Below are 22,032 nucleotides of genomic sequence, written 5' to 3'. Positions count from 1 at the left end.
TCTATTCTCTGTGTAGATGTTACTGCAGCTCAGCATCCAGTCAACATCTGAATGCCTGGCTGTTGGGCAGGGGGGCTTTTTGACCCCTAGTCATCTGATATCAGGCATCTATTCTAATGGTAGGCAATCAAGTAACATGCCAGGATTATCTTTTATTCAAGTCATAAAATGTGTCCTACATCTCCCCACCAACCCTCTCTACCTTGACCAACATAGCAAAACAGAGATTAAGATCCGTACCTGTTTGCAGCTACCCTTGTAGTGAGAGAGTGCCTCGTACAGATGACAGTACGGTCGAGATCGTTTTCCTTTTCCCACATAGAAAATAGCACTGACAAAAGTACGGAAGCAATCTAGTTGAGATATTTCATGAAAACGAGATGGAAGATTTCGAGTGACCCTAAAAGGACAAAATTTCAAGTTAACTTTTTTTTTTTAATAGAAACACCTAATTAATAGTCTACTGCGCTACTCCATTATACATGTGTGTGTCCACTAAAGGAAGTCACATTTACAATCACAAAATTTTTTACAGACGCTGTGATGCATGGAACGTCAGACCAAAAACGCTAAGTAACCTAACCAAACTACATGAGCCTTTGTCTATTGTCGAAGTTAACCTGGATAATCAACAGGATGCTAGGTTATATAGCAACCAATCACATCTCAGCTTCCGGCTTGCTGCAGGTCATTAATATAAGCAATGTAGGACATTCTTTGTATGAGAAACCTTATGCATTAGTTAACCCCTTAAAGAGCTGGCCTTTTTTTTTTAATTTCTATTTTTCACTCCCCACCTTCAAAAATCTATAACTTTTTAATTTTTCCATGTACAGAGCTATGTGATGGCTTATTTTCTGCTTAACAAATTGCACTTCATAGTGGTGGTCTTTAATATTCCATGGCATGTGTACTTGGAAGTGGGAAAAAATTACAAATGCAGTGAAAATGGTGAAAAAATGCACTTGCACCGTTTTCTTGTGGGCTTGGATTTCACGGCTTTCACTGTAAGCCCACAAATGACATGTCTACTTCATTATTTGGGTCGGTGCAATTATGGGGATACCAAATTTGTATAGGTTTAAAAAAATTTTCATACATTTAAAAAAATTAAAACCTTCTGTACAAATTTATTTTTGGATTTGGCCATCTTTGGGCGTCAATAACTTTTTATCACTTTTTATAGGTTTTTTTAAAATATTTTTCAAAAATGGCAAAAAAGTGCCATTTTCGACTTTGAGCACTATTTTCCGTTACGGGGTTTAAACTCTGTGAAAAACAGTTATTATATTTTGATAGATCGGGCATTTTCAGACACGGATGTACCTAATGTGTTTGATTTTTACAGTTTATTTATATCAGTTCTAGGGAAAGGGGGGTGATTTGAATTTTTTTTTTTTATTATAATTTTTATTTTTTTTAACTTTTTTTTAATTTTTACTTGCATTATTCTTCAAAATCCCTTGGGTACTTTAACCCTAGTTTGTCTGATCGGTCCTATCATATACTGCCATACTATCCAAGGCTGTCATGGCAACAGATGACGTCATGGGGAGCGACAATCCGTGACAAGATGGCAGTGGCAATAACACCCACAATCGGTGCTAGCACCAGGTGTCATCGGTAAGTCTTTGCTGCAATATGCAGCAAAAACTTACCGTCTATGGAGAGGGCTCAGCCTGGTACTAAACAGAGGATTTCATCAGAAAGCCACTCAAATTATATCATAATACATATGCTTAGAGAAGGCAGTAAGGAATATTTGCAATGCAGGTGTGATGGGCTTCTGCAACCTATATTTAGGGAAAATGAGTTGAATTCAAGGTATATTCCATTTGCACTCCTGTCTGTATTCTGGTACTAAGAGATTGATGCAAAGTGAATCAGGATTATTGCGGCAAAAAAATAATTGTTAATGTTTTCGGCCGATCTAAATCATTAGTCAAAGACTTTTTAGCTGCTGGTTGAAGAATCAGGCATAAAATGAAAGGCACATGCGTGCCATAGGTAGACGCTTGCCTACATCTCGGACGGCTGTGCCTTTTATTCTACACCCGTTTCTTCAACATTAGAGTGGACTTAGATAATCTCCGATTCTCCAGTCATATCCAGGGCGTCCATCTTATAACTGCAAGTAGTATTACTACAATTCTCTCCCACAATCTCTTGCTCTTCCATGCTGTTATTTTCCTTTTGCCATTAAAGGGTTTAACTATTACAACGTAAGTGTTGACACGAAATGTTAGCCACTCACCCAAAAATTAGATTCTCTAAATCAGGGCGGTGCAGCAGCCGGAACAAAATGAGACCTCAGTGGTGAGAATAGAACAGTTGTCATGTACTTAGTGGGTCCCCTCTAGCTCCGTTAAAAGTCATAGCAGAGTAGCAGAAATGAGAAAAGGACCTGTATTAAAAATGCATAATACACCTGCGCTGTCCTAGTAATATAAATGATAGTTAATGTGGTACCTGTGATGGAGTGTGAAAACTCCCAGATAATAATTGTATCCAGCCCGAATTTCTGAATGATCCAAAAAGGGTTCTGCATCCAAGAAATTGGCATATAGATGAGGTCCTACAAGTGGTGCACTTTGAATAAATCAGCAACAATGTGGATCAGCCCTGGTCGGTGGCTCCAACCCACTAAACAATTCAGTTGGAGTTTATGTCACTCAATCTACAGATCATCCAAAGGAATACTTCTCCACGGCGCGTTTTGAAAAGTCCCAGCTTACTTCGCTAGGAATGAGAGGTATGTCTGCCACACCATGACGATCCTCTTTACATAGAGTTCGGTAATTGCAAGCATTGCTGGAATCCATAATGTACTTCAGGGATACTCCCTGAGCAATGACACATCTGATGCCCTCAACAATACTAAAAGTATGTATCTAAAGGTACATCATAATCTTTGCAACACAAAAAGAAGCCAGGTTGAGATTCTCGGAAACTTACTGGTCCCCACAATAGAGGGAAATAGAGTAACTAATGCACAGAATAAGTTGAAGAATTTTCAACAGGCTTCTTTCCGTGTCGCATTTGTAAGGTATGCAAATACAAAAAAATTAAAACAACCAATTTTAGGCAAGAATGTTTGACAGGATCAGAGTATAATACTAAACAACATATGAATTGCCAGACAAAGGGCATTATATACTGTATTCAATGTCCATGTGGAAAATATATAGGAAGACCTATACAGTCTTATGAAACGTTAGAAAGAACATATTTACAATATTGAGAGAGTGTTTGAAGGACGCCCTCTCTTTAGACAATATAGAAGTGAAGCATCAGAATAAATTTACTGGTTCAACATCAGAAAGGGGATTTTATCCACAAATCTCTTGGGCTGAATGCCAACGAATTATTTTTAGAAACACTGGCCCCTAATGGAGTTAATCATGAAATAGAATTAGAATATACACTCACCGGCCACTTTATTAGGTACACCATGCTAGTAACGGGTTGGACCCCCTTTTGCCTTTAGAATTGCCTCAATTCTTCGTGGCATAGATTCAACAAGGTGCTGGAAACATTCCTCAGAGATTTTGGTCCATATTGACATGATGGCATCACACAGTTGCCCGCAGATTTGTCGGCTGCACATCCACGATGCAAATCTCCCGTTCCACCACATCCCAAAGATGCTCTATTGGATTGAGATCTGGTGACTGTGGAGGCCATTTGAGTACAGTGAACTCATTGTCATGTTCAAGAAACCAGTCTGAGATGATTCCAGCTTTATGACATGGCGCATTATCCTGCTGAAAGTAGCCATCAGATGTTGGGTACATTGTGGTCATAAAGGGATAAACATGGTCAGCAACAATACTCAGGTAGGCTGTGTGGTTCCCCACACCATGACACCACCACCAGCAGCCTGAACCGTTGATACTAGGCAGGATGGATCCATGCTTTCATGTTGTTGACGCCAAATTCTGACCCTACCATCCGAATGTCGCAGCAGAAATCGAGACTCATCAGACCAGGCAACGTTTTTCCAATCTTCTACTGTCCAATTTCGATGAGCTTGTGCAAATTGTAGCCTCAGTTTCCTGTTCTTAGCTGAAAGGAGTGGCACCCGGTGTGGTCTTCTGCTGCTGTAGCCCATCTGCCTCAAAGTTCGACGTACTGTGCGTTCAGAGATGCTCTTCTGCCTACCTTGGTTGTAACGGGTGGCGATTTGAGTCACTGTTGCCTTTCTATCAGCTCGAACCAGTCTGCCCATTCTCCTCTGACCTCTGGCATCAACAAGGTATTTCCGCCCACAGAACTGCCGCTCACTGGACGTTTTTCCTTTTTCGGACCATTCTCTGTAAACCCTAGAGATGGTTGTGCGTGAAAATCCCAGTAGATCAGCAGTTTCTGAAATACTCAGACCAGCCCTTCTGGCACCAACAACCATGCCATGTTCAAAGGCACTCAAATCACCTTTCTTCCCCATACCGATGCTCGGTTTGAACTGCAGGAGATTGTCTTGACCATGTCTACATGCCTAAATGCACTGGGTTGCCGCCATGTGATTGGCTGATTAGAAATTAAGTGTTAACGAGCAGTTGGACAGGTGTACCTAATAAAGTGGCCGGTGAGTGTATACTTGAGAATAAGCACAAAAAAATGTGCTGAAAAACCCTCACCTTGGCTTATACTCGAGTCAAGAAAAAACAAACAAACAATGTACTCACCTTCCGACACCCTACCAACCCCTCCCCGGCAGGTCCTCCTCTTTACAGCGACGCACCAGCATCGGCTCCGTGTCCCCACGCCGTCCGTTGCAAGGATCATGACGTCAGCCACGCGCTGGCGTTCTGCTATGTGCATCGGCATCAGCCCACACTAGGATGTCAGGGAGCGGCTGACGTCGGACCATCGCTGTATAGGAGAGGACTTCCCAGGGTATTAAATTGGGGGCAGGTGTTGGCAGGCTATATACTACAAGTGGCTGGCAGGCTATATACTGGGGAGGCTATGACCAATGCATTTCCCACCCTCGGCTTATACTCGAGTCAATATGTTTTTCCAGTTTGTGTTAAAATTAGGGGTCTCGGCTTGTACTTGGATCAGCTTATACTCGAATATATACAGCATTTACTTTTTAATACTTAAGACATATTCAAAGAATGTGTACATATATACATATATATTTTATACATATTATATTATTCATATATCTTTTAAGAGTATTAATAAAAAGTTTTTTTTTATTATATTTCCTTTAGATTAGGATGCGCATTTAGATAAATACATACGTTTAGTATTGTTGAGGGTATCAGATGAGTCATTACTCAGGGAGTATCCCTGAGGTACACAATGGATTCCAGCAACGCTTGCAGTTACCGAACTCTATATAATGAGGGTCGTCATGGTGTGGCACACATACCTCTCAGCCTGACGAAGAAAGTCGTGAATTTTCTAAATACGTTGAGGAGAAGTGTTCCTTTGGACGATCCGTAGTGTGGGTTATGGCTCTGGTAGATACCTTGTAGCAGTGGAGGAAGCAGGGACACACACAGAGTTAAAGTCCAAAATTCAAGTGCTTATTCACACTTCTTTGCAAAACACAAATTTAGCCTTGGCTTAGGCACATACAAAATAAACCCTGCTGGCCGGGCAATGCCTAATACAATAACAGCAACTAACTATACATGTACCAGGCTGCCTGGCGTACGCTCTTGGCCAACAGAATATCAGGAGGCACTTACCTTTGCTATGTGAACAAAGTCCAGCCTTCAGCTCTCCAGGTAGTGCCTCTCCTACTGCTTCTGGCCTGCAGTCTAAATCGGGCTCTAACGAGGTCTGTGACCCGCGCCTGTGGGCTATACAGAAATCCAGGACCGAAGCTCGGACAAAGTAGGAGTCCCACTTCCAGCCTACCCCTACTCCATAATAAGCAGGCCCAGTATGGACATTACAAAGGTGTCTATGCTAGCGGTGCCAACATAGACCAAACAGACTCCTCCTGCTTACCCTTAGGTTACTGCAGACAGATCCAGGGCTTTTACCATGTACTTTTTATCTGCCTGTAGGACATATAGCGGTTCTCCCACACGATACCCCTCACTTTCTCAAAGTAGATTGAGTGATGTCAACTCCAACTGAATTGTTTAGCGAGTTGCAGCGACCAGCCGGGTCTGCTCCTCATTGTTGCTGACCTATTCAAAGTGCACCACTTGTTGGACATCCTCTACATGCATATTTCTTGGATGCAGAAACCTCTTTGGTTCATTCAGGTGAATAACAAATTCAGACTGGAAACAAATATCATCTGGGAGTTTTCACACTCCATCACAGGTACTACATTAACTATCATTTATATTACTAGGACAGTGCAGGTGTATTATGTATTTTTAATCATCTTTTCTCATATGAAGGAATAGTGTGGGCTACCCCTTACTCCACCAGCAAAGTCCAACCACACTCTAAATTGTCTACTCAGTTTTTTTGTTTTTTTTTTATGACGCCATTTGAAATTGTATTGTTGATTCTGTATTAGTTATTGTACCAATGCAGTATTCGGTTTGTGGGCTGGCATTTGTGCTGTACTGTGGTATTTTGCGAATTTATCTACCACCAGGCTCCAGGCTCCATAGGTTCATTTGCATACACTCTCATCCTGGTGGTAGATGTCCTTTAACCCCTTTGCGCACCTTGACGCGATTCTACGTCATAGGATGCGGGTCATTCCCGCACCTTGACCGCAGTAAAAGCCGGGATCGCAACTATCGCAATCCCGACTGTTTAACCCTATAGACGCCGCGGTCATAGTGACCGCGGAGTCTATGGTGCATCGGCGCGACGATCGGCACCCCCCGTTCCGATAAGGACCTAAGGGCTGCCTATAGTAGCTGCCTGCTAGGATCGTGCATTGTGCATGATCTAACAGTGCAGCTGTCAGCCTATGCAGAATTCTGCACTATGTAATATGTTGCAGTACATTAGTATTGCAGTATATTACAATGAACAAGTGATCACTTGTTCATGTCCCACCCTGGGGCAAAATAAAACAAAAAAAGTTAAAAAAAAAAAAAAAAAAAAAAAAATGAATAAAAAGAATAAAAGTTCCCTTAAGTCCCATCCCATGCAATAATCAAATAAAACATTTAAAAAAGTGAAAATCACCAAAAAAACCACAACATATAGGGTATGACAACTAGAGATGAGCGAGCACTAAAATGCTCAGGTGCTCGTTATTCGAGACGAACTTTTCCAGATGCTCGAGTGCTCGTCTCGAATAACGAGCCCCATTGAAGTCAAAGGGAGAATTGAGAATTTTTCAAGGGGACCAAGGGTCTGCACAGGGAAGCTTGGCCAAACACCTGGAAACCTCAGAAAAGGATGGAAACACAACGGAAATGGACAGGAAACAGCAGGGCCAGCATGCATGGATGCCTCTGATGCTGCCTAATCGCACCATTATGCCAAAATGGAGTGACCGAATGAGGCTAGATAGCATCTAAAACATCCAATAATTGACCCTGACACTATAGAAGACGGAATGCAGAGGCAGCAGCAGGCTAGAGAGTGGCATGGCGACATACCCCAAATGGACTCAGGCTTCAAACCAATGGGTGGCAGAGAGGAACCAAAGGAGGTGAGCAAGAAGCGCTGAAATGATTTTCTATGTGAACAAAAGGTTGACGGTATGTTTAGTAGATAACACAGCATGGTGGCGACATAGTGACCAAGTTCCATAACGTATCTAGTGAAACACCTGAAAAATGAGCCTGACACAGCTCTTTTGATAAGGGGACGACATGTGGAGGCAGCCATGGAGACGACTTCCATGATTAAGAGTGACAATATGGGGCATCCATATTGCGCTGCTATGATTGAAACTTCAGGTCTCCAGCATGGCGGCGACAGATGCTCCGAATTCCATTATGTATCTGGTGAAACACCTGAAAATTCTGCTTCACACAGCTCGTTTGATAAGGGGATGATGTGCTATATATCCTCTCGTGCTCCAGCGTATGGGGTATAGACAGTTGAAAGTTGCGCATGGAGACATTGGTGGACGCTGTGGAAGATCGTGGAGGCGAAATGGACAGGAAACAGCACGGGCAGTATGCATGGATGCCTCTGAGGCTGCCTAATCTTGGGATGGAGCTGGCGGTCCGCTGCCAGGCGAACTTTCACCTGTCCAAGCCCCTGTCTCTCGGCCCCCCCCCCCCCCCACCCAAAAATGGGCCTGGGGGCCAGAAGCATTTACTTTGAAAAAATTATAATTTTCAAAGCAGGCGGGGGCTACAAACAGCACTCCTAAAAACCTTTTGTATAAGATCAAGTGTAGTACTGTTCTTATAAGTAATTGGCTTGGTTATGGCGGGTGAGGGGAATGTAAACAGATGCGCAAGAAGCACTGAAATCATATCGGTACATGATAAAAGTTTGACAGTATAATTTGTGGATAACACAGCAGGGTGGCGACAAAGTTAACAAGTTGGATGTGGAAGCCATGAAAACAACCCAAAATTCTGCCTGACACTGCTTGATTGCTAAGGGGACGACGTGTGGGGAGGCCGCTATGGAGACGACGTGTGGGGAGGCCGCTATGGAGACCACGTGTGGGGAGGCCGCTATGGAGACCACGTGTGGGGAGGCCGCTATGGAGACCACGTGTGGGGAGGCCGCTATGGAGACCACGTGTGGGGAGGCCGCTATGGAGACCACGTGTGGGGAGGCCGCTATGGAGACCACGTGTGGGGAGGCCGCTATGGAGACCACGTGTGGGGAGGCCGCTATGGAGACCACGTGTGGGGAGGCCGCTATGGAGACCACGTGTGGGGAGGCCGCTATGGAGACCACGTGTGGGGAGGCCGCTATGGAGACCACGTGTGGGGAGGCCGCTATGGAGACCACGTGTGGGGAGGCCGCTATGGAGACCACGTGTGGGGAGGCCGCTATGGAGACAATTTAATACAAAGAGGAGGAGGAGAAGGAGGAAAATGAGGAGAAGGAGTGCATACATTATTCAGGTTGAGCTTCTTTCACCTGGTGGAGAATGGAAATCCTGAGAAATCCAGGCTTTATTCATCTTGATAAGCGTCAGCCTGTCAGTCGACAGGCGTGTACGCTTATTGGTGATTATGCCACCAGCTGCACTGAAAACCCGCTCAGACAACACGCTAGCGGCAGGGCAGGCAAGAACCTCCAAGGCGTACAGTGCCAGTTTGTGCCACATGTCCAGCTTTGAAACCCAGTAGTTGTAGGGAGCTGTGTGATCATTTAGGATGATGGTATGGTCAGCTACGTACTCCCTCAACATCTTTCTGTAAAGATCAGCCCTACTCTGCCGAGACTGGGGACAGGTGACAGTGTCTTGCTGGGGTGACATAAAACTGGCAAAGGCCTTGTAAAGCGTACCCCTGCCAGTGCTGGACAAGCTGCCTGCTCGCTTACTCTCCCTCGCTACTTGTCCCGCAGAAGTACGCCCTTTGCCACTAGCGCTGTCAGAAGGGAAATACTGTTTCAGCTTGTGCACCAGGGCCTGCTGGTATTAATGCACTCACACTCCTTTCCTCTCCAGGGATGAGAAAGGAAAGATTTTGCTTGTACCGTGGGTCCAGGAGAGTGAATACCCAGTAATCGGTGCTGGAATAAATTCTTTGAACGCTATGGTCACGGGATAGGTAGCCATTTGCGCCAGAGTCCCAACTCGCAAGAATCCACTCCCCTTACTGGCCTGATTGTCCATTTCCACCTCCTCTTCTTCTGCCCATACACGCTGAACAGTGAAGGACTGAGCAATGCTCCCCTCTTATGTCTCGCCAACATTCTCCTCCTCTTCCTCCTCCGATATGCGCTGAGAAACAGACCTAAGGGTGCTTTGGCTATCAACAAGGGAATCTTCTTCCCCTATCTCTTGTGACGAGCGCAAACCTTCTGACTTCATGCTGACCAGAGAGTTTTTCAACAGGCCAAGCAGCGGGATGGTGAGGCTGATGATGGCGGCATCACCACTGACCATCTGTGTTGACTCCTCAAAGTTACTCAGCACCTGACAGATATCAGACATCCACGTCCACTCCTCATTGTAGACTTGAGGAAGCTGACTGACCTGACTACCAGTTCTGGTGGAAGTTGACATCTGGCAGTCTACAATCGCTCTTCGCTGCTGGTAAACTCTGGATAACATGGTTAATGTTGAATTCCACCTCGTGGGCACGTCGCACAACAGTCGGTGAGCGGGCAGTTGGAGGCGGCGCTGCGCAGCCCTGAGAGTGGCAGCATCTGTGCTGGACTTCCACAGATGCGGTGCACCTTCGTGAGCAAATCAGACAGATTGGGGTATGTCTTGAGGAACCGCTGAACTATGAGATTTAACACATGGGCCAGGCATGGCACATGTGTCAGTCTGCCGAGTTGAAGAGCTGCCACCAGGTTACGGCCGTTGTCACAGATCAGTCTGCGCCGTGATGCCCTGTAATAGCTCTTGGGCGGTGTGCCTTTTATCGCCTAGGCTCAGCAGTTTGAGCACCGCCTGCTGTCGCTTAGCGACGGCACTGCTGCTGTGCCTAGAGCTACCGACTGATGGCGCCATGCCCACGGATGGTAATTCGGAGGAGGAGGTGGAGGAGGGGTGGGAGGAGGAGGAGGAGGAGGGATAGTAGACCTGAGAGAACTGGACCGAGGTAGGCCCCGCAATCCTCGGCGTCGGCAGTATATGACCAGCCCCAGGGTCAGACCCAGTCCCAGCCTCCACCAAGTTAACCCAATGTGCCGTCAGCGATATATAGTGGCCCTGCCCGGCAGCACTCGTCCACGTGTCCGTGGTCAGGTGGACCTTGTCAGAAACGGCGTTGGTCAGGGCACGGATGATGTTGTCTGACAAGTGCTGGTGCAGGGCTTGGGACAGCACATCCGGAAAAGTAGTGGCGGCTGGGGACCGTATACTGAGGGGCGGCCGTCGCCATGAGGTTGCGAAAGGCCTCGGTCTCTACCAGCCTATAGTGCAGCATCTCCAGGTTAAGTAGTTTGGAGATGTGGGCGTTGAGGGCTTGGGCGTGTGGTTGGGTTGCACTGTACTTCCTCTTGCGCTCCAGCGTCTGGGGTATGGAGAGGTGAACGCTGCGCATGGAGACATTGGTGGATGCTGCAGAGGATCGTGGAGGCGAAGGTGTGGTTTTCGCACGGGAGGTGTTTGGGTCGGGGTCCTGGGAAGGGGGCTGACTAGCAGAGGCAGCAGATGACACAGGGAAAGGAGCAGTGGTGTGCCCGGCCAGAGGTGAACAGCATTGGTTCCATTGAGTGGGGTGTTTAGCATTCATATGCCTGCGCATACTGGTGGTGGTTAAGCTGGTAGTGGTGGAACCCCTGCTGATCCTGGTGTAGCACAGGTTGCACACCACAGAGCGTCGGTCATCCAGTGTTTCTTTAAAGAACCTCCAGACTTCCGAAAATCTAGCCCTCGCTACGGGAGCTTCACTACGTGAAACATTTGGCGCTAATACACCAGCTCTGGCCCCGCCTCTCTGTCTGGCCCCACCACTGCCTCTTCCAACCTGTTTTCGTCGAGGACTCTCCTCCATCTCAGAAGCACTGTGTTCACCCGGCCTATCAACCCAGCTTGGGTCTGTCACCTCATCATCCTCCGATCCCTCAGTCTGCTCCCCCTTCGGGCTTCCTGCCCTGACAACAACTTCACCACTGTCTGACAACCGTGTCTCCTCATCGTCCGACACCTCTTTACACACTTCTTCCACTACATCAACAAAGTCATCATCACCCACAGACTGCGACCGGTGGAAAACCTGGGCATCAGCAGCAACCGGACAAGTGGTTTGTGACTGTGGGAAGGGTCCAGAAAACAGTTCCTCAGAGTATGCCGTTTCAAATGCCAAATTTTCCTGGGAGGGGGCAGACTGGGGGGAAGGAGGCGGAGGTGAAGGAGCTGGAGGAGTGTGGATTTCGGTGACATGGGTGAACTGCTTGGAAGACTGACTGGTGGACAAATGGCTAGAAGCATTGTCCTCAATCCACGACATCACCTGTTCGCACTGTTCTGGCCTCAACAGTGCTCTACCACGAGTCCCAGTAACTTGAGACATGAACCTAGGGAGTGTAGTTCTGCAGCTTTCCCCTGCTCCCTCATCAGCAGGTGGTGTCTCACCATTTTCCAAATTAAAGTGTAAACTGTAATTTTTTTTTTTGTGTTTTTAACAAAACGATGCTATCCTATTGCTATGGCTAGTTGTTAACCTACACTGACAGCACACAACAGGATTTTGTGCTGTGCCTGATGACTTTTAGTTTTGAAAAAAAAAGAAAAAAGCATACTGTGCCTAATTCAATCAAACCTCTAATAAATTGTCCCACTTAGGTGTTTGAGATGGATATGTGTATCAATAAGAGCTAAATAGAACGTTCGCAAATCTCCCTGCAAATTCCTCACAATATGGTACTAGCTGCACTACTAGTGCCAGCAAGGCCAGCCACAAGCAAACCAAAAAAAAAAAAAAAATTTAACACTATTCTAGCCCTAACAATGGACGTTGGGTTCTTGTAGACTCACTCCTGCCCAACAGTAAGCTAATATAACACCCTAACGCAGGGGTCCCCAAACTTTTTACATAGGGGGCCATTCACTGTCCCCCTCAGACCGTTGGAGGGCCGGACTTAAGTTTAAAAATAAATAGCGGTACATGTGACTGCATTCATAATACACTGGCACCCCCCTCAATTAATTATTTAATAAACTGCACCCCCTTGTGAACTATTTTATATATTGGCCAAATTAATTGGGCCAATTAATTATTAAATATACAGGGACCCCTCTCCATTAATTATTGAATATGCCTCCCCCCATTAATTACTAGACTGCCCCTCATAATTAATTATTTCCTATACCCCCACCATTAATTAATGGTGAGGGGCAGCATGGGAAATATTTAATTATGAGGGTCAGCATGGGAAATATTTAATTATGAGGGGCAGCATGGGAAATATTTAATTATGAGGGGCAGCATGGGAAATATTTAATTATGAGGGGCAGCATGGGAAATAATTAATGGTGAGGGGCAGCATAGGAAATAATTAATGGTGAGGGGCAGCATAGGAAATATTTAATGGTGAGGGGCAGCATAGGAAATAATTAATGGTGAGGGGCAGCATAGGAAATAATTATTTACCATTATTAATTATTAACCCACCATTAATTATTTCCTATGCTGCCCCTCATAATTAATTATTTCCTATGCTGCCCCCACCATTAATGATTTCCTATGCTGCCCCTCATAATTAATGATTTCCTATGCTGCCCCTCATAATTAATGATTTCCTATGCTGCCCCTCATAATTAATGATTTCCTATGCTGCCCCTCATAATTAATGATTTCCTATGCTGCCCCTCATAATTAATTATTTCCTATGCTGCCCCTCATAATTAATTATTTCCTATGCTGCCCCTCATAATTAATTATTTCCTATGCTGCCCCTAATAATTAATTATTTCCTAAACTGCCCCTCATAATTAATTATTTACTAAGCTGCCCCTATACTGCCTTAATTATTGGCCCCCGGCCACCACAATGTTTTTACTGCCCTTTTTTAATAAAAAATAAAAACCCTGTACTCTCCTAAGTCTCCCACCGCGCGTCTTCTTTCTTCGTCCTGCGGCCGGGCAGGAAATGGTGCGCGGACGCGTGATGACGTCATCACGCGGCCGCGCATCCTAGTTCATGGAGCGATGTGCGCCGGGGTTGTCTTCCGGCCACATCGCTCCAGTAATAGTGCTCCAGCGGCCATTTGCGGCCGCATCGAGCACTATACAGTGACGGACAGGAGCTTCCTGTCCGGACGGACGGAGACTCCTGCCCGGCCGTCGAAGGCCATGGGGGCCCGGCAAGCGTCAGGGGCCGGATCGAAAAGGTCCGCGGGCCGTAGTTTGGGGAACCCTGCCCTAACGCTATCCCTGCAGCAGCAGCAGCTCTCTCCCTAATGGCATCCAGACAGAGAATGATGCGAGCAGCGCGGGCAGGGGCTAGTCTATTCCATGGTCACCTGATCAGGCCAGCCAACCACTGCTATCGACGTGTAAGGGTACCACGTCATGCTGGGTGGAGTGCAGAGTCTCCTGACTTGTGATTGTTTCTGGCCGCCAAAAATCAAAATGGCGGGAGATGCCATTTTCTCGAACTGGCGAAATATTCGTCTGAACAACGAGCAGTTACGAGTACGCTAATGCTTGAACGAGCATCAAGCTCGGACGAGTGTGTTCGCTCATCTCTAATCACAACGTCAGTAACAACCCGTAAAATAAAATAAAATGGTCACTGAACCCGTACGGTGAACACCATTAAACACAAAAATACCTCACAAAAATGATTACATTTTCACATCTGACCGCATAAAAAGCGCATAAAAAGTGATCAAAAAGTAAAATTTACCCCAACATGATACCAAGAAAAAGTACAGCTTGTCCCGCAAAAAATAAGCTCTAACATAGCTCTGTAAAACAATATAAATGTTCTACCCATTGTTTTTTTTTGATACAAAAACCATAAACAAGAATTAATGATTTTAACCACCACCAAGAAAGAGTTAATAAAATCCGATTATAAGCTATTGAGCCCCCCCCCCCCGTAAATTATGTACCTGAAAAGTGTATCTCATCCACACAAAAAAAAAAAAAAATCTCCTATATGTCCAATTTACAAAAAAAATAAACATTTTATAGCCTCCTTCCGTTCTAAGCCCAGCCGTGCGCCCATGCACCACATATGGGGCATCCTCATACTCGGGAGAAACTGGGTATCAAACTTTGTGGAGTTTTTTGTCATTTAATACTATGTGACTGTTTAATTTTTGGCCAAAATTAATATATTGCCTAAAAAAAATTATAGCTAGTAAATTACACCTCCATTTTGTTTTAACCCCTGTGAAGCATCTAAACACACTTTTTAAAGTTGATTTTTTACACATTGAGGTGTGTAGTTTCCAAAATGGCATGATCTATTGGGTATTACTGCTGTTTAGGCCTCTCAAAGTCAGTTAAAGCTGAGGAGGTGTCTCTAAATAAGGGTTTTGGCGATTTTCATAAAAATGAGAAAAATTGCACCCAAAATTCTGAACCTCCTAACAACCTAGAAAAGAGAAAGGATGCATAAAACCCTGTGCCGATATAAAGCAGACATTCGGGAAATGTTAGTTATAAAGTTACTTGGGTGCTATGACTATCTGCCTGAAATGCAGAAAAATTTGAATTTTAAAAATGACTAATTTTTAGAAATTTTTGCCAAATTTCAATTTTTTTCATAACTAAACACAAAAGATATCATCAAAATCTTTCTATTACTTTGAAGCATAATGTGCGACGGTAAAACAATCTCAAAATCCCCTGGATATGTTAAAGCGTCACGAAGTTATAACCTCTTATAATGACAGAGGGCAAATTTGAAAAATCAGGCCTGGTCCTTTTGGTCTAAAATGGCTTAGACACAAAGGGGTTAAGGTTAATGGTTACCTGTCTGGACCCTCAATGTTGATCGGTTGGATAATGCAACCATCAGACCAATAAAGGTTGTGCACCTTTGCTCTAAATTCATGTGCAATCTAGTCTCTTACCTGGGATCCAGCAATAAGTAATTAAAACTTGATTTTAAAATGCCCTCCCTCCACTTTCGTGTTTTATCTGGTTGGTCAAATTCTTGTGAAAGTGCAGCTTCGTCTTTGCTAGAGTCTGGAATATTAAAGGTGTTTAGGGCCAAAGAGAGTTCAGGGCTATATTCAAAAGAAAAACCTAAAATAGAATTGTTAAAATAAAGTTCACATTAAAAATATAAATAAATGGATGGATGCACGTAAAGTTAAAACAATTGTTTGGATACACTTATGTTTCTTCATCCCCTTAAAGCAGTGGTGGCGAACCTATGGCACGGGTGCCAGAGGTGGCACTCAGAGCCCTTTCTATGGGCACCCAGGCCATCACCCCAGGACAGAGTTCACCAAACACTGAATCTCCCTGCAGTCCCAGGAAAATTAAGAGATGCTGTTCTCGACTTTGACACTTCGTTGGCTGTTTGCAACTATGGGAAAAGTGAGAAGGTTTTGACAGAACTGCATTATTTGGAGGTCATCATGCTGGACCCGACCATTGTTCCTATACAGAGAGACCCTGGAAAGAAGCTACAATGATAATCTGAATCTGCCCTCCTTCTTATAACTGGTGGCCTCCGACCACCAATATAATTGAAAGATGTGAGAGAACAGGTAGCAGTAAGTTACTGCTTAAAATTTCATGTTGGCACTTCATGGTAAATAAGTGGATTTTGGTTGTAGTTTGGGCACTCGATCTCTAAAAGGTTCGCCATCACTGCCTTAATGCATTATGATGTACAAGTGAAGGCGATCCAGGCATGTCGTGAATAAAAGAAGACTAGCGCCTGGATTGCAATGAAGAGGAAAATACACAAATATGTTTAGCATTGTTTTACTTTCCTCTAGTGGTAGACTACCTTTAAACATAATAAAGCCTATACAAATTTGGTATTCCCACAATAATACTGAACCAAATAAAGCAGGGGTGTCATTTGGAGGACATAGTAAAAGCCTTAAAAACTGGGTCCACAAAATAAAAAAGGGGCAAATGCTTTTTTCTACAATTTCATAGCATAATCTTTTCCATTTTGCTGGAAGCAGGAAAACCATTTTAAATGCTGTCACTAGGACGTACAATTCATTATACAGAAAACAAGACCTTCTGCAACTTTGTAAACAGAAGAAAAAAAAATTATGGATTTTTAAAGATGGGAAGTGAAAAATGGGGAACCCCAAAAAACAAACATGGCCTGGTCTTTAAGGGGTTAAAGCAAATTTACCATGAAAATGAAGCATGATAAACCAGGGGCACTTAGACTCATGGACCATGACGGTGATAATCTTCTTATATTATTATTCATGGCTTCCTTCCTTCTAAAAATCAACTTTAAAAATTATGATAAGCCAAAAAAGGACTAGTGGGCATTACCAGAGCCAATCTGTGCTCTGGTTTCACAGGCTGTCACACTGTCTCAACCTCCCCCCTTCTCTACCAGAGCTTCCCTGCCTCCCTCTTCTTGCTGTAAAGTCATGGCAGCAGCAGAAGTTTCAGGGCACAGTGGGAGGGTAGAAGTGCTCCTTGCACAGTGTAACAGCCTGTAAATCTACAGCAGAGGGGCCCTGGTAACACCCACTGAGCAGAGCAGTACCTGGTTTATATGCTTGATTTTTTTAAAATGGTAGATCTCCTTTAAATATGTTCAACCAGCTAACAATAAGCCTTTTAAAAGCCTTTAAAATAAATGCAAATGAAATAATATATTTTATATTTAATAAAATGAGAAAACTAGCTTTATAGTCATTGAAAATGGGTTTGGTCATGTTCACACTACAAAATTTGAAAATAATTTTCCACCAGAAAATCATTCAAATGTTGGACCAAAATAGGCTTTTGGTTTGCGGTTTTAGATTATGACCATTGTGCACTATAGTTAAAGCAGAAAAAGCTTAAAGGGGTATTCTCATCTGGGCATTCACATTCAGTTTCACTAATCTTCCATATATAAACATTTCTTCAATTGGATGTTATTAAAAAAAAAAAAAATGGGAATTATTCTCACCGTTAATTCGGTTTCCATTAGTCCACCATGACGGCCCACCTGGAGGTTGACCCCTTGACCTCTGTAGGGACAGGAAGCAGAGAGGTTAAATTCCCCCCCCTTGCACTCACATACCAGTGTCTTCCAAATAATAACACCGGCAGTGGATGCAACCCCTTTATTGCATGTTAATTTCACATACACTATATACAGTAATATATCATTATAGCATAACAATATATATATACATATATTTCTAGGGGTAGGAAAAAATACATGGGCCGTCATGGTGGACTAATGGAAACCGAATTAACGGTGAGAATAATTCCCATTTTCCATATCGTCCCCCATGACGGCCCACCTGGAGATTTATCAAATAATTCCTTAGGGAGGGACTACAGTTTGCAAGACTTTTCTACCAAAGGCTAATTCTTTGGTATTCTGGATATTCAGTCTGTAATGTTTGGCAAAGGTCAATTGGTTCGACCAGGTGGCAGCCCTGCATATTTCCTCGATGGAAGCGCCCCTCTTTTCTGCCCATGTGGTAGCCATAGCTCTGGTTGAATGGGCTCTAACTCGCTCAGGAATAGTCAGATTCTGGGACTCATATGCTCCTTTGATGATCAGCTGAATCCATCTGGCTATAGAGGCTTTAGATGCTTTCTTCCCTTTGTTCTTGTTGCCGAACTGAAGGAGAATATTGGAATCTTGGCGCCATGATTCCGTGTTTTTTATATAATGCAGCAAGATTCTTCTGACATCCAAGGAATGCCAAGTAGCTTCTTTTGGAGATTTTGGATCCTGAAAAAACGATGGAAGGAAAATTTCTTGATTTCGATGAAACTCTGAAGAAACTTTAGGAACAAAGGTTTTATCAAGCCTTAAAGTAACTCTATCCTCAGAGATTCTCAAGTATGGCTCTCTAATCGACAATGCCTGAATCTCCCCTAACCTTCTAGCGGATGTTATAGCTATTAGGAAGGTCAATTTTTGGGTCAAGTCCTTTATGTTAGCATCTTCCATAGGCTCGAATGGTGGCCCAGTAAGGTAATTCAGAACTAAAGAAAGGTCCCATGATGGGATTTTCTGTATATAATTTGGTCTCAGTCTGGATGTGGCTTTTACAAACCTGCTGATCCATCTGTTATCGGCCAAGGGATGATCAAAGAAAGCGCTTAGAGCTGAAATCTGGACTTTGAGGGTACTGGTCTTCAACCCTTTGTCAAATCCGGACTGCAGGAAGTCTAGGATCTGAGAAATATTCGGAGATGTTTGGTTAGGTTGACTTGAACCACAAAATGACATAAACTTTTTCCATATTTTATTATAAATAGCAAAGGTGACTGGTTTACGACTTGCTTTCATGGTGGTTATTACCTTGTCTGAAAGACCTCTGGACTTTAGTAATGACCTTTCAGGATCCAGGCCGAGAGACTGAGAGACCGTGGGTTTGGGTGATAGATGGGACCTTGGGACAGGAGATCTTCTCTGACAGGCAGAATTATCGGTTCTGCTAGAGCCATTTCTTTTAGGGCTGGGAACCAGTTCTTTTTCGGCCAGTATGGCACTATTAGGATTACAGTGGCCTTGTCCGCCCGAATCTTTTGTATGACTCTGGAAATCAGTGGAATAGGAGAAAAAGCATACATAAGAGGAGCGTCCCAAACCTGATTGAATGCGTCCATCTGAAGGCCTGACCCGGTGCTGTCCAGCGAGTAGAAATTTCCTACTCTGGAATTGGTCCTGGTAGCAAATAAATCTATCGTCGGATGACCCCAAACCTTGGTTATCTCTTGGAATACATTGTCGTTCAGACACCACTCGTTTTGATCTAGGTGATTCCGGCTTAAGAAATCCGCCACCTTGTTGTTTTCTCCTCTTAGATGGATCGCTTTCAACGAGAGGATATATTTTTCTGCCCAGCAAAAAATCTTTTCCGATAACTCCAGGAGATCTTTGCTCCTTGTGCCCCCTTGATGCTTCAAGTAAGCCACTGTTGTTATATTGTCTGAGTAGACTTTCACATGATGTCCTTTGAGTTCTGAGGCACTGTTTTTCAAGGTCTCCCATACCGCTCTTAGTTCTCGGTAATTTGAGGACCGATTTTGAATGGAGACAGTCCACCGACCCTGAAGAAGTTTGTCTCCTAGATTTGCACCCCAACCTGACCGACTGGCATCTGTTTGGATTACTTTGATTGGCCATGGATGCCAAGGTATTCCTTTCATTAAATGTGACATGTCTGTCCACCAATTCAGGAACATTTTGACTCTTGGAGGTAGTTGGATACTCTGGTCTAGATGGTGGGAGTTCTTGTCCCAAACCTCTAAAATCCAGCACTGGAATCTTCGAGTATGACTTTGACTCCATTGAACAGATTGTATGCAAGCCGTCATCTGCCCCAACATTCTCATGGCTTCTCTTATTGTGCAACAGTCTTGTTGTTGGAAGTGGTGTATCTTCTGAATGAGTCTGTCCCTTTTTTCGGGAGGAAGAAATGACATCTGTAAGGATGTGCTTAGAAGTGTGCCTAGGAATATTGTGTTTTTGCTGGGTGTCAGTTTTGATTTCTCCCAGTTTATGCACCAGCCTAGTTGTTGCAGGGTAGTAATCGTCAGATTCCTGTGCTGTATAAGTTCCCGTTCTGTCTGACCAATTATCAGTAGGTCGTCCAGGTATGGAATCACCACCACTTTCTTGGATCTCAAAAATGCCACTACTTCTATCATGATTTTTGAAAAGGTCCTTGGGGCAGACGAGATCCCGAACGGGAGAGCTTTGTACTGAAAACAAGCTGTGTTTCCCTCCGGAGTGACTACTGCAAATCTGAGGAATTTCTGAGATGGTGGATAGATCGGCACATGGTAGTATGCGTCTTTTAGGTCGATGGTACATAAGAACGCATTTGGCGGAATTAATGGGGTGGCTGAGCATATAGTTTCCATCTTGAATCTCCTGTAAAGAATATGCTTGTTCAGATTTTTGAGATTGAAGATTAGACGGAATGTTCCATTTGCCTTTGTTATGAGGAATAAAGGAGAATAATGACCTTTCCCTTGTGATTGTTTGGGTACTGGAGATATCACATCCATGGTCTTTAGCTTCAGGACCTCCTGCCATAAGCTGGAGGTTAGTGATTGCGACGGCTGTTTTGTTACTATGAAGTTGTTGGGAGGAAGAGAAGTCAGTTCTAACTTGTACCCGTCTAGTAGAATCCCTAAGACCCATGGGTTTGAGGTTATTTGGGTCCAATGGTGACGGAAATGGAGCAGTCTTCCTCCCACTCTGGCGTCATTGCTTTCTAAAGTTAGATGATGAGTTACTGGAGCTGAGTAGGAATCCTCTTCCTCTTCCACCTTTGGAATAACTCCATCTACCTTGTTTGCCTTTACCTCTGTATGGAAACTTCTTCTCCTTTGGGTCACGAAAGGATTGTTTCCTTTGACCTGTTCTTGTTTCAGGAAACCCTTTTTTACGATCCGCCGCTCTCTCCAGAATGGCGTCTAATTCTGCCCCAAATACATATTCACCCTGGAAGGGAAGACTACATAGTTTGGCTTTTGATCTGCAATCACCACTCCACTGTCTTAACCAAATGGCACGTCTTACTGAATTTGACAAGGCACTTTCTTTTGCGCTGAACCTTACTCCCTCTGCCGAGGCATCCGCAATAAAGGCTGTAGCAGACTTTAACATAGGAATAGTATCCAGCAGCATTTCTCTTGAGGTGCCAGTTTTTATGTGGTTCTCTAATTCAGATAGCCAGAAAAAGAGAGTACGGGAAACAGAAGTCGTAGCTATATTCCCCTTTAAATTAAGCATGGCGGCTTCCCATGCTTTTTTCAATAAACTATCAGCTTTTCTATCCATCGGGTCTCTAAGCTGAATGGCGTCTTCAAATGGAAGATCAGTCTTCTTTGTGATTTTAGTCACCTGGACATCTACTTTGGGTGTAGCATTCCAGTTCTTTACTTCCTCTTCATCAAATATCAGACGATTTTTGAAATCTTTAGAGACAGAAATTCTATTTTCAGGCTCTCTCCATTCCTCCAATATCAATTCCTTAAGTGTATTGTTTATTGGAAACACTCTTTTCTTTTTCGCTTTAAGTATGCCAAATAGTTCATCCTGTACAGATTTTGCCTCCTCAATGTCTTCAATTTTTAACGTATCTCTGACCGCTTTAAGTAATGCATCAAGATTTTCTGATGCGAATAGGTATTTCGACTCCATTTTGGTAGCCGCTATAGATTGAGAAACATCCATATCTAAGGAAAAAGATGTACTAGCTTCCTCTGATTCAGCTTCAGACTCAGAATAGGACTCCATCACCCTGGGCCTTTTAGGTGGTACTATCTGGGGAATAATGGAAGCCACAGAAGCCGCCACAGATGTCTGGACTTCTCCCTTAATGAATGATCTCATCTCTTCCATAAAGGAGTATTTTTCTTCTTTGAGT

At 44.0% G+C, this 22,032-nt stretch overlaps 1 protein-coding gene across 4 annotated transcripts in view; it reads right to left on the bottom strand.

Moving 5' to 3' along the window:
• ANKLE1 (ankyrin repeat and LEM domain containing 1) overlaps positions 1-22,032 on the bottom strand; it is a 142,784-nt gene that overhangs the window by 85,899 nt on the left and 34,853 nt on the right. For all 4 annotated transcript variants that reach the window (XM_072113903.1, XM_072113902.1, XM_072113900.1 and 1 more), the window contains 2 exons: positions 15,562-15,736; positions 241-400 (listed from right to left, as the gene is read on the bottom strand). In XM_072113903.1, coding sequence (XP_071970004.1) covers positions 241-400; positions 15,562-15,736 — 335 coding nt within the window. The remainder of the gene's footprint in view (positions 1-240; positions 401-15,561; positions 15,737-22,032) is intronic.

Source organism: Engystomops pustulosus, chromosome 1 (assembly GCF_040894005.1).
Source record: "Engystomops pustulosus chromosome 1, aEngPut4.maternal, whole genome shotgun sequence".
Taxonomy (NCBI): domain Eukaryota; kingdom Metazoa; phylum Chordata; class Amphibia; order Anura; family Leptodactylidae; genus Engystomops; species Engystomops pustulosus.
The sequence above is the reverse complement of the archived record's forward strand: the minus strand, read 5'-3'. Positions and strand labels throughout refer to the sequence as shown.